The following is a 12,885-nucleotide window of genomic DNA, read 5'->3' on the forward strand; positions in this document are numbered from 1 at the left end:
CACGGGAAGTGGTGGGCTTTCGATTTACCCTTTTGGACTTACCCTCTCTGCTTTTCTTGCCAATGGCAAGTTTGGTCATGATTGGGGCCTTGTACAGGTAACCACACTGGGACACCGGCTGGGTGACTTCATTGTAGACCCCTTCTGGGCTCAGTTCCTCCATGCCAAGAGTGCCTGTCAGAAGTACAGAATCACTCCTATATTCTTATCTGGGAATACCTACAACAGTGTCATGGAACGTTCATTTCAAAGGGATTAGTGGGTCAGAGGAATGCCAACAAGCTCCGCCAAGTATGGGAGAATCTCATTCTCCAAAATGTTATTGACAAAACTGTTTGGGCTCTTTTGCTAATTTACTGCCATTCACATATCTTAACTGCCTTAATCCAGTCTCAGATATAACCACCCAGTTTCTTATGCACGTGACTAGACGTTCCTGGCAATTAAACCCCCCACCCCATCTTGACCTATATGTAATGACTGAAGATATTTTGTTCCACTGTGTCTGAAGAAGAGTGCATGTACACGAAAGCTTATATATCTTGAATAAAACTTTGCTGGTCTTAAAGGTGCCATGGAACTCAAACGTTCTCTGTTTTTTTTCCTTTGGGGGGGGTAACTTTACAAAAGTATCTATATTACAGTGAATGTTTGCTGCCCCCATCCAGTTTAATTTGATGGCATTTTAAAAGCAAATTTCAATTCCTACCTTTCTTCTAAAGCAACGTTCAATACAGTTTAGAGTCTTAAAATACAATTAGGCATACAGAGACACAAGAATAATCCCAGGCAAGTAAAATGCAAAATGGTAACTTTCTTATAGGTTCTGGTGGAGGTCAGAAAGACGGTCCAAAGAAACATGTGGGGTTAAATGTAGGTGAGGGCCAAAGAAGAGAATCAGCCCCTCCTTATCTACATGGGAGGATGCAGAGAAAAGGCAGAGACTGCACTTAGAAGAAGAAGAAGAGTTGGTTCTTATATGCCGCTTTTCCCTACCCGAAGGAGGCTCAAAGCGGCTTACAGTCACCTTCCCATTCCTCTCCCCACAACAGACACCCCGTGAGGTGGGTGAGACTGAAAGAGTCTTGATATCACTGCTCGGTCAGAACAGTTTTATCAGTGCCGTGGCGAGCCCAAGGTCACCCAGCTGGCTGCATGTGGGGGAGTGCGGAATTGAACCTGGCATGCCAGATTAGAAGTCCGCACTCCTAACCACTACACCAAACTGGCTTTCTTACTTGGACTACTCTGCTGCTGGTCTCTCCCGGCCTCCAAAACAGCCTCGTAACCTCCACCTTCATCTTCTGTGGAGGCCGCAAAGAACTGCAGCATCATCTTCAGCAGCCCGGGTCCAGAGACGGCGGCACACAGAGCCTGAAAAAGGGGAACAGATCCACTGAGCAACTCAGTGAAAGAGCCATCTGAAAATAAATGACAACCCAAGCATGGGCAAAAGGAAGTCTGCAGGGATAGCTGGGGGTTGGGGTGTGTGGGGGTGTCTCTTTTTATTTACTCATCACCAGGATATTATTATGGATCATTGGATTTTTTTATGCTTACGTATTGGGATTTTTATTGTTATTGTAACCCGCCATGAGATGTTTATCGAGAGCAGTGGGTAACGAATAATCAGTCAATCAACAATAGGCAAGCAACTTTGAAATATTATCCTAACATGCCGGAAGAGGACAACTGGATTCTCTCTTCCTGCCTGTACACATTTGTCCAAGGGCCATGTGGGTGTTGGTTTGAGCAACTCAATGTGCCTGGACACTAGGGGAAGCTACAACACTTGAGGTTATTGTGTTGAGATTATCTTCTTGGATGCCTCTCTTACTCTGGGAGCTGCTCTCTGACCCCTCCTTTCTGTGCTATTTCCCCTCTCGCTCTCTCCACATGGCCTTCCATGGAGACCCATGTCTCTGCAGGTCTCTCCTGGGACGACAATGCCTTTGTACTCCCACATGCACAATGCCGGACAAGCTGGCCATTTGTGATAGGAAAAGTACTTTTTAGATTAGACTTCTTCATTATTATTATTATTATTACTACGACAACTCCTTCGATTTATAGCCCGCCACTCCCCTAAGGCTCGTGGCGGGTAACAACATATAAAAACCCATAAAACCCCAGGGGTAGTCAAACTGCGGCCCTCCAGATGTCCATGGACTACAATTCCCTCCAGATGTCCATGGAATACAATTGTAGTCCATGGACATCTGGAGGGCCACAGTTTGACTACTCCTGCCCTAATACATAAAAACATCCTACAAAAACAAATACACCATCTGACCCAACCAACCCGACAGCGGCGGCATTCCCAGGGAGGAGACCAGGGAGCACTGCATGTAGCCCTGAGACTGCCACCTGAATGTGAACTGGGTCTGGTCGAGAAAATGCAAGCTTACCTTTTGGGGGAATATATATCTTTGGAGATGTATTGACTGCACTCAGGGATCATGCTTCTAAAACTGGGCAAATTCTGCTATACCAGGCTTCTTCAATCAGGGTTTCGTGAAACCCTGGGGTTTCTTGATGGCCTTGGAAGGGTTTCCCGAATGGGTGGGAGTTCATTAGTTTTTAATATATTTTTAAAACTTGTTCAACATTTATTTATTCATTTATTTATTATATTTATATTTATTTGTTATATTTATAAGAGCCTCTTGTGGCGCAGAGTGGTAAGCGGCAGACATACTGTCTGAAGCTGTCTGCCCATGAGGCTGGGAGTTCAATCCCAGCAGCCGGCTCAAGGTTGACTCAGCCTTCCATCCTTCCGAGGTCGGTAAAATGAGTACCCAGCTTGCTGCTGGGGGGTAAACGGTAATGACTGGGGAAGGCACTGGCAAACCACCCCGTATTGAGTCTGCCATGAAAACGCTGGAGGGCGTCACCCCAAGGGTCAGACATGACTCGGTGCTGGCACAGGGGATACCTTTACCTTTTATTATATTTATATACTGCCCTCCCCGGAGCCTCAGGCGATATGACTATATATGGCCATGTCGACCCTCCCTCCCCTCCCAAAATGGCCAATGATGGGCCTGGAGGTGGTGGGAAGGGAAGGGGCCTTGGGTGAGCATATGCACAACTATGCTTCCCAACCACATTCTGCACCATACTGCCACTTCTGGGGTTTCTCAAAGCCTGAAGAATGTTTTGGGGGGTTTCTCAACCATAAAAGAGTTGAGAAAGGCTGTGCTATATATTAACCAAATATTCCCTTAAGGGTGTAGTGTGCTGGGATTCTCATGTGGGCATCCTAACCAATGCTCCGTTGGCTCTGGGCAGACTCCTGGTGGCGTAAAGTACGCAGAACATGGCCATACCTGCAAGAGGTGCTCCTGGCTGCTGTACTGAGCATGTGGCAGACGGTAGTGACCGTAGCGATATTTGCAAGTGATGAAGTCCCGCCTCTGCTCCGTGCTGGCGTCCGGGTACAGGGCCTCAGAGGGTGGGAGGCGAGCGGCCCAAAACCTGTTTGCCTGTTCATTCCCCAGCACAATGAATAGCTATGAGAGAAAGGGTTGGGGGGAGGAACTTAAAACTGGTTCTGTCCAGAACCTGAGGCAGAATTCTTTCCTAGGTGGTGGACATGTAACATGGCCCCAGCTATTGGAAACAAGCTGTGAAAATCATATCACCTGGGTTGAAAAAGAAGAGTTGGTTCTTATATGCCGCTTTTCTCTACCTGAAAAAGCAGCTTACAATCACCTTCCCTTTCCTCTCCCCACAACAGACACCCTGTGAGGTGGATGAGGCTAAGAGAGCCCTGATATTCCTGCTCGGTCTGAACAGCTATATCAGCAACATGGCGAGCCCAAGGTCACCCAGCTGACTGCATGTGGGGGAATGCAGAATTGAATACACCTTGCCAGATTAGAAGTCTGCACTCCTTACCACTACACCAAACTGGCTGATAAAACAGATCCTTTACAAGCCAGAGACACTACTGTTAAATGATCTACTTGACATCCCTGGTAGCACCTGACACATGATTTTTGCTGCAAGGTTGGTCTTTGTAAGGCAAGGAGAACAAAAAAGTATTTGTAAGTACAAGACTGGTTGTTAAAAATAAAGGAGATCTATATACCCTTGAGAGTTCAGAAGCTAAACAGGGTCTGCCCTGGTTAATACTTAAATGGGAGACCACCCAGTTAGTCTAGGGTTGCTACGAGGAGGCAAGCAGTGGGAAACCATCTCTGAACATCTCTTGCCTTGAAAACACGGTGAAGTCACCCTAAGTCATCAGGGACTTGGAAGCAAACCCTCCGCAAACAAAAAGCCAACTGAAAATCTTTGTAAAATTGACAGCATCACAGGAAAGCAGAGACACATGTGGGTTAGACCTCCTTGGGTCAGGGGTGATAGATGGGAGGGAACTGGCAGTAGAAAAGACTGGTTTATTTATTTATTTAGATTTTTATTTAATTTGTATACCGCCCTTCCATATGGCTCTGGGAAGTTTACATAAAACACCATGAGGTAATTACATGGAACACCACATGGAATTCATAGATGCCGTTTTTCTCTACCAGGAGTCTCAAAGCGGCTTACAATCACCTTCCCTTTCCTCTTCCCACAACAGACACCCTGTGAGGGAGGTGAGGCTGAGAGAGCCCTGATATTTCTGCTGTCAGAACAGCTTTATCAGTCACCCAGCAAGGTCACCCAGCATCTGGGGGAGTGGGGAATCAAACCCAGCTTGCCAGATTAGAAGTCTGAGCTCCTAACCACACAGACTGAAAGTAGCCCAAGATTTGCAAGTCAAAATTAGCTACCTGGACCTTCATATCTGCAGCCTCCAACTGGGCCCCTATCCCAGGCTCCAAGAAAGTTTGCATACCTGAACCATCTCGTTGCTCCAGACACTGGTGTCTAGCTTCAGGCTCTGCACTTTAGAAATGCTGGAACCCAGGCTCCGGTGTTGTCCTGTGGAAGCAGTGAGTCTGAGAGGAGCCACACATGTATGCATGTGCTTCCGGCTTGCGTGCAGTCCAGCTGCACATGGAGGGCCAGCCTCACAGCTGGGCCTAAAGCAAGCCTACATCTGCAGCCTGTGGTGGAAACCCTCTGTTCCTTGAAGTCAAGCCCTGTGCACTTCCAGGATAGCTGTCAGTGGCCAGGCAGTGACAGGACGGTCCCAATGGGGTGAACTCTGAGATGAAGGGGGGGTCATTATGATGCTAAAATAATGCAAGTTTCTTTGGTGGGAGGGAAAATCAGCTCCTCACCTGTCCTACAGTGGAAGAAGCGGCATTTTAAGTGTGATGCCTGATTTTGGAAAAGCAGCCAAGCATCCCACTCTTGGTCATCTTTCCTCTGATGCAAGGCCCTCTTCTGTCAAGAGCCAAAGTACGCCAGCTATGCTGTCATTATGGTTGCCAGGTCTGGGCTGGGAAACTCCTGGAGACACTGGGGGTGGAGCCAGGAGTGGGCAGGGAGGGATGTCAGTGGAGTGGAATGCTATGGAGTCCCCCCCCAAACAGCTTTTTTCTCCAGGGGAACTGATCTCTATCACCAGGGGATCCCCAGGTCCCACCTGGGAACTGGCATCCCTAAATTATCAATGGAGTATAATGCTATGCAAAGCAGCCTTTTTCTCCAGGGGAACTGGTCTCTAGTCTGGGGATCCATTCTAACAGTGGGAGGTCTCTAGACCTCACGTGGAGGCTGGTGACCCTGGCCACTGACCCAGTGGAGGCAGGCGGAAGGGGGCGAGCTAAACACCGGGGGTAGGAGATTTGTGACAATCGTCAGTTTCCTGCCATGCAGGAAGGCTTCCCTGGCCTCCCTCCTCAGCCCCACCACTTTATTATCGCTTGGTGAACTGCAGCTGCAGCCCAAGACCCCTCTCCCGCCCCGGGGGGGGGGGAGCACTTGCCAGCACACTGCTTGCAGATGACCACACACAGGTTGATGGAGGCCCAGTCCGGGTTCAGGGCACGGCAGTCGGCGCAGAAGCGGTTGGCTCTGTTCGACCAGATCTTCTCGGCCACCTCGTAGTCGTACAGGGTCTCCGCGATGGAATTCTGCAGGGCCCCCATCCACTCCCGCTTCTCCCGCTCCGACTCCGCTCCAAAGCTGAGGGTGCACATGCCACACGGAGGGTCAAGACCCCCAGCAAGATTGAGCCTCCCCACATCTCCCTTCTGAACCTGTAGAACACCCAAGGTCCAAATGGGCAACTCCTAGAGCTCTGACTGCTCCAGGCCGGCCAGGAGGGACAAGGTGCTGCTGGCCTTTTCACCAAGATGCCTGGCCCCTGGGATGTGGGGCCAGAAGCGTGAGGACCTGCCCTCAGCCTTCCAGCCAACCCACATTCCCTCTCTACCCTCCCGTCCGTCAGGAGGGCAATACGTTGCTGAGCTAGAACCACAGGGGCTCCCGGAAGTACTTGAAGGTCCTGCAGGCTTGTGGCTCCGCCTGACCCAGCAGGTGTTGTTACCTGAAGATCTTGAAGGGGGTGATGAGCTCAAAGCTGCGGCCTTTCGCCTCACGAATCGTGGAGTCCTGCATCTCTATCAGGCAGATGGCAATGCCGAATTTAAAGTACTGCGGGCAAAATTGTGGCAGAACTCAGTTTATGGAAATCACAACGTCCTTGTTTCAGATGTGAGCGCTGTCTTTCCCCGAAAACCCTCAGCCGAAGCTAGCCAAGGACCATTCTCCATCTTGTTTCCTTTGTTCCTCCACCAGATATGGGGAAGACACGCAGGAAATGGGAAATGCTGCACAGGAAACGGCCTCTGGGCCTTATGGCCCCTTTGTGCCTGCCGTCCCATCATGTCACTCTGCACCAGCCTCCCTTGTTCCTAGGGTGGTCAGCTCTGGGTTGGAAAATACCTGGAGATTTTGGGGGGAGGGGGAGTCTGAGGCGAATGGAGGCTGGTGAGGGGAGGGACTTCACGGGGGTAGAATGCTCTACAGCCCCCCTTCCAAAGCAGCCATTTTGTCCAGGTGAACTGATTTCTTTCGCCTGGAGACCAGTTGCAATGCCAGAAGATCTCCAGCCCCCACCTGGAGGTTGGCCACCCTGCTTGTCCCAGACTTGCCCTTTCTGCACAGACTGACTTCGGGGGCATTGGACCTGATGAGGGCTGAGGCCGAGCAAATTCAGAGGGCCAGCCTGCCTCAGCCCAGCACTGGAATCACATCCCCTGCTCAGTCAGGATGGCCATTTTCAAGCGGCATCAATGCTACAAAGGGAAAATCTCCAACAGAGAGAAACTCCCTTCCATTCCTCCAGCGTGAGAAGCAGGAGCACCACTGTGGTCCCTCATCGATCCTCCTGTGAACCCCCAAGGGAAGTTCAGTGAGGGTTGCCAGTCTGCAGACTTCCCACCATTACAAGTGATGTCCAGACTGAAGATCAATTGCCCTGAAGAAAATAGCTGCTGGAGAGGGTGGAAATTATGGCCTCCCCCCCTCCAAACCCCACCCTCTCTAGGCTTCACCCCCTGCCAAATCTCCAGGTATTTCCCCTCCCAGAACTGGCCATAATCGGTACGGAACCAGACCTGAATGTTTTGGAATAGACAGACAAGAAAATCCCCAAGGTAGGGTTCCTAGTACCGAAAATCTCCATCCCTCACCTGCTCACTTTTGTAGAGCCACAGTTCAGACAGGGTAAGAGCTGCAAAGACCTTGGACTTGTAGCCCTTCAGCTCTAGGGAGCCAGATCTCTGGGGCGGCTTCATGCTACTGCTGAGGAGAGTCCGAGGAGAGAGCGTGCGCTGCTCCGTCACCTTCTGCTGCAGGGTGCTGCACCAGTCATTCCGCTGCCCTGCAGGAGGAACAGCACAGAGTCGGAGGGCTGCAGGGGCTTCTACGGGCTGGCCCCAGGGAACAGCTCTCCTTCTTCTGCACCATAACCAGCCCTGCAAGAGGCACAGGGCAAGAAGACAGAGACCCCGTTGCTTGCTTTCTTACCTTCACTTTCTGCCCGGAAGACAAAGATCCTGTGACTTGTGACAACCTGGAACTTGTTGTCCTTGGTGGAGCGGGCCATCTCAATGATGGAGAGAGGAATTAGGCCTTTTGGGTAGGGCTCCTGCAACAACCCAAGCAAGCGGGTTACAAGCACAGACTCTCTGTGGTGGTGGTGGTGGGGGGCAGCCCTTTAAGGTGTTTCCACTGAGCCCCCAAACAGATGCCCTAGTTTGACTTCCCTCCTCGCTGGCAGGCAAGGTTCTGGAGAAGAAATAAAAGGAGCCACTGTTCGTGCCCCTAAGACCCCAGAGCATCTTCTACTGAGGGGTCCCTGGCCCCCCAACCATGCAGGGCCGTGTGTCTCATTACATTCCCCCAGCTGACCAAACTGGCTTAGCGCCTCCTGTCCCTTTCCCCAGCAACCCAAAACCTCGTAGAGCACCATGGTCAAAGATTCCACTCCCACCTTCTCATTGCTGAAATACGTGAGGTTTTTCCCATCGAATCGGACAAATCGGCGCTGGAAAACGTAGTTCCTGTCAGGAGGGAAAGAGGTGTCTGCTGGGGCCACCAGTCTTAACTGGAGACCTCCCTCACATCGCCCCCTGGCATCCCCAACATGCCCTTCTGGGTGATGTCGGCACACTGTGTTCACTTCCTGCTTCTTCCCTCTCAGTGCCTGGTAAGTTCCCTGGTTTCTGAAACCCCTAAAATGGGGGGAGAGGCCCCAACCCAGGGGGTCCCCAGGCCCTGATGTGGAACCACCCTATTGCTACCCCACAGTGCAAGAGGGCAGGAGGGAGCTGCTGCTACTGCTGCAGTGGCCACACTGAACTGGGGGAGCTCAGTAGCTGCCCATTGAATCCAGCCCCAAGCAACGCAGGGCCCAGAAACAAGCTGGAAACCAGGATGGGAAGTTAAGCATTTCCGGTGGCTGAAAGCAGTCAGCAACCTGGCTGTGAGCCATCTTCTGCATGGAGGAGTCTCCAAACACTTTCCCAAGGTAGTCTAAAGCATGATGCAAGGCCGTTCTCCAGCTAGGATTTTATCAGAAAGTGAACCGCTAAGTGAGATTAGGGCCAGGATTGTCCTTCAAGGGTTGTGACGGAAAAGATGTCAGCCTAGAATGTCTGGAAGAAGCAATGTGTCGTTCAGCCCAGGCTGCCATTTCAAAGACAACACACTGTTTGAGGACAAACAGAACTCCCAGCGGGAGGGGTTACTAAGCCAAAATAACCTTAAGAGGCGGGCTGAGAGAAGAAGAAGAGCTATGGTTTTGTACCCCACTTTTTACTACCCAAAGGAGTCCCAAAGCGGCTTACAACCACCTTCCTTTCTTCTCCCCTCAGCAGGCAACCTGGGAGGTAGGTCAGGCTGAGAGAGCTCTGAGAGAACTGTGACTGGCCCAAGGTCACCCAGCTGGCTGCACGTGGAATAGTAGGGAATCAAACCCAGTTCTCCAGATTGGAGGCCACTGCTCTTAACCACTACACCAAACTGGAGGGGGACAGAAGGGAGAGAGGCACCAGACCCTCAAGGGACCAGATTTTCAGATGAAGTCTGCAAGATCCCTTCATTGGCTGCTGCCTGCTAGCAAGTCAGAATCTATCAAATCTTCCCTTCTCAGCTGTTCTTCTGATTTTCCTTTTTGCAATAGTTCCAGCTGGCACGATGTCCAGCATCTTTTAAAACACTTTAACAATCTCTTTATTTTTTATTGACTTCCTTAGCTTTCACCCTAACGGGGATGTAAAGCAGCTTACATAATTTTCCTCTTCCCTTTTATTGTCACAACAACCCTGCGAGATTAGGCTGAGAACGTGTGATTGGCCCCAGATCACCCAGCCAGTTTCCGTGGCAGAGTGGGGGATTCGAACCTGGGTTTCCTAGATCCTAGCCTGACACTTTAACCTTTACACCCCACTGCTGCCTGGGGCAATTCACTGGAAAAGAGGCCACTGAATTATGTCAACAGACAGGCAAACGGTCCCTTTCAGCTTCAGGCTCTCTCCTTGGGCCCTTTTCCCTCCCTGAGCCACTGCCCTCCGACCCCGCCACCTACCCTTGTGGGGAGAGCTTGTCCAGCCAGCCGCTGAGCACAGTTGCGGGGCGCTCCGACAAGGAGGTGTAGCTGGCGTAGGGGGAGATGGTCAAGTCGTCTAAGGCTTCCTCCATGGGCTGGTGATTGGAGAGCCCAAGAGGGGAGCCTCTGGCCTGGCTTGCCTCCACTGTAGAATAACCCTCGGTCCCACTCTGGGCCGTGTGGCCAGCCCCACTCTGAGCAGTCGAATGCATTTCCTCTGGGCTGCGGTTTCCATTCCTGAAAGAAGAGGGTACCAGACCTGTTCCGTGAACCAAGAATACCCTGTTGGTCTCGCTTCCCCTGGAGCTGAGAGCCAGCCAGCCTCCTGGGCAATGGAGAGGCTTGACATCAGAGGGCGTAACTCCATGTCCTGTCACTATAGCCATTTTGAATCCCCGAGGAGCCCAGAACTGGGTATTCTAAGCAGTGGGTCAGCCTCCCCTCTCTCTTGCATGCCTGCTTCCCCTGTCTGGCTCCCCAAAAGACAAGATGGGAGCACCTGCTCCCCTTTCTTGGGGGCTCAGAGCTAATAAAAACATGCTGGAGGAAGAGCCTGGTGGGGAAAAAGCTGCTTGCCTTGCAATCTTGGCAGCAGAAGGCAGAGTGGGAGCTGGGCACCTCTGATGTAGGGGGGGGGACATATGCCCCCCCCAGGGAGCCCTGCCACATTTGAAGGGGGCCACAGACTGAGATGCGAGGAGGGAAGCCCAAAGGGCTAATGCCCCCCCCCTTCCCACTAACTGAACCCTTTTGGTCATCTATGACGTCATTAACTTCTAGAAAGTTTGACCTTTGTCATGGGAAAGAAAAAGAAATCATGCAATCCATTATTTTGTTTGTTCTTGAATTAATGCATCCGGGGTGGAAAAAAATGAACACACTGGCTTGTCTTGAGCAAATGTTCTAGAAAACTGTTTTGCATGTGTCTATAAGACGAGGTACGTCAGGTATAGCTAGCTCACTCTTAGCTTAGCCCTTTTTTTAGCCTAGATCATTGTGCGAGGGGCCAGCCTCCTGCAGGGGCCCTGGAACCAGAGAACAGTGCCTGAAAGGTTGAAAATGGCTGCTCTAACGCCTCCAGAGCACAGACAATCACCCCTCCCTCTCCTCGTAGAGAGTGGTGATCATCTAAGACAGGGGTAGTCAACCTGTGGTCCTCCAGATGTCCATGGACTACAATTCCCATGAGCCCCTGCCAGCGTTTGCTGGCAGGGGCTCATGGGAATTGTAGTCCATGGACATCTGGAGGACCACAGGTTGACTACCCTTGATCTAAGACAACGATCATCACCTTTCAGGTAAATCTCACCACTGACTATTCTACTTTATTTGTATGGTGCCTTTTCCCCCAATGGGGACCCAGAGTGGTTTACCCTGTTCTCCTCTTCTCTGTTTTATCCTCAGAACAACCCTGTTAGGCTCAGTCCTAGGTTACCCAGCAAACCCCAATGCCGGAGTGGGGATTCGAACCTCAGTTCCCCAGATCCTCACTACACCATGCTGGCTGTCTAGAGGAGCACAATCTAATTCCCTTGCAGTCAATGCTATTACTGTCCAGCATCTTTTGGCGCCTTCAGACATGGGAAATCAGAACAAAGCTGCTCTAACCAGCACCCTGAACAAGAGGGAGACAGCGAAAAGCTGCCTCCCCAACCCCTTCCCTTCAGTCCCCTTCGCCAAAGTACTCACAGGCGCCCTCCTCTTCCTCCTTCGTCCTGGCTTGGTGCGCACTCTGGCAACTCCTCATATTCCTGCCGTGCAAGAGAGGATACAGTCTGGAAGGAGATTCTCTCGGCCCTCTGCCAGACTCAGCCTTGACCTGCTGCTAAGCAAACTCACAAAATCATGAACTGCCTGGCCAATTTAGCCCAGCAATCTGCTGCCTCCAGGGAACAGCCTGCAAGACCTCTTTGTATCTGGTTAGCTGCTGGTGCCACCTATGCTGATTAAGGCCTCTTGCCCTCCAGCTTAGGGCTGCTACAAACTGGAGATGAGCCCCGATGGAGCATCCCTCCCGTCCGTCTCGTTCTGAAGCCAAAGTTCTTTGAACCCAAAAACTTGTTCAATATCCTTAAGGAGGAGGTCCATAGAGCAGGGGCACTCCTGGACCCCAGCCTCCTGTGGGACAGTCAGCCGGCAGCAGCCACCCGGGGTCCTTTCCACCAGCTGTGGGTGGTGAGCCAGCTGCAGTTCCAGGGAATTTAATGCTTCTTTATTTATGCACTTATTTTATGTATTTATTAGATGTTTAGCCCACCAGTCTCTGGAGACTCGTGGCAGGATACAATATAAACCCCCCCCCCCCATAAAACATGATAAAAGCCCACTCCAAAACAAAACAACAGAGCATAGTTGAAAAAGAAGGTAAAACAAGACTGGCAGTATAGTCCCACTCCCTAACCCTATAGTCATCCACCCCACAGGGTGGGGTACACTAGATATTACGGTGTAGCCTGAGGAGGGTCCCCCATTGCTCCTGGCTCTGACCTGGGGGAAGAGCTCCATTCTGCAGTCCCTGTTGCTATTATTATTATTATTATTATTATTATTATTATTATTATTATTATTATTATTATTATTATTATTATTATTATTATATTTAGATTTATTTCCCACCACTCCCTAACGGCACGTGGCGGGTCACAATGTCTAAAGAAAAAGAACCCCGTTAAAACTTTCAAATACTCCCAACATGGCGGAAAACCCCATTCCTAATCCCTATTGCTAAGGGGGGGGGGGGTGGAGAAGGAAGTCCGACGATGTTCATTCTGAGCCTGGAGGCCCAGGGGGGCAGCAGATCTACCTCGCCGACCCCAGCCTCAACCATAGACCTGGTGGAAGAGCTCCATTTTACAGACCCTGCGGAAAGC

General features: G+C 51.0%; 1 protein-coding gene across 2 annotated transcripts in view; it reads right to left on the reverse strand.

Annotated features, from left to right (window-relative positions):
- The window catches only part of ARAP3 (ArfGAP with RhoGAP domain, ankyrin repeat and PH domain 3), a 64,828-nt gene that overhangs the window by 33,550 nt on the left and 18,393 nt on the right, over positions 1-12,885 (reverse strand). For both annotated transcript variants that reach the window (XM_077309880.1, XM_077309881.1), the window contains exons 5-15: positions 11,705-11,766; positions 9,995-10,252; positions 8,399-8,468; positions 7,933-8,053; positions 7,596-7,786; positions 6,449-6,555; positions 5,885-6,084; positions 4,847-4,932; positions 3,330-3,512; positions 1,239-1,374; positions 43-174 (exon numbers count right to left, since the gene is read on the reverse strand). In XM_077309880.1, the coding sequence (XP_077165995.1) occupies positions 43-174; positions 1,239-1,374; positions 3,330-3,512; positions 4,847-4,932; positions 5,885-6,084; positions 6,449-6,555; positions 7,596-7,786; positions 7,933-8,053; positions 8,399-8,468; positions 9,995-10,252; positions 11,705-11,766 (1,546 nt within the window). The remainder of the gene's footprint in view (positions 1-42; positions 175-1,238; positions 1,375-3,329; positions 3,513-4,846; positions 4,933-5,884; positions 6,085-6,448; positions 6,556-7,595; positions 7,787-7,932; positions 8,054-8,398; positions 8,469-9,994; positions 10,253-11,704; positions 11,767-12,885) is intronic.

The sequence above is a fragment of the Paroedura picta genome, chromosome 14 (genome assembly GCF_049243985.1).
Source record: "Paroedura picta isolate Pp20150507F chromosome 14, Ppicta_v3.0, whole genome shotgun sequence".
In the NCBI taxonomy this organism is placed as follows: domain Eukaryota; kingdom Metazoa; phylum Chordata; class Lepidosauria; order Squamata; family Gekkonidae; genus Paroedura; species Paroedura picta.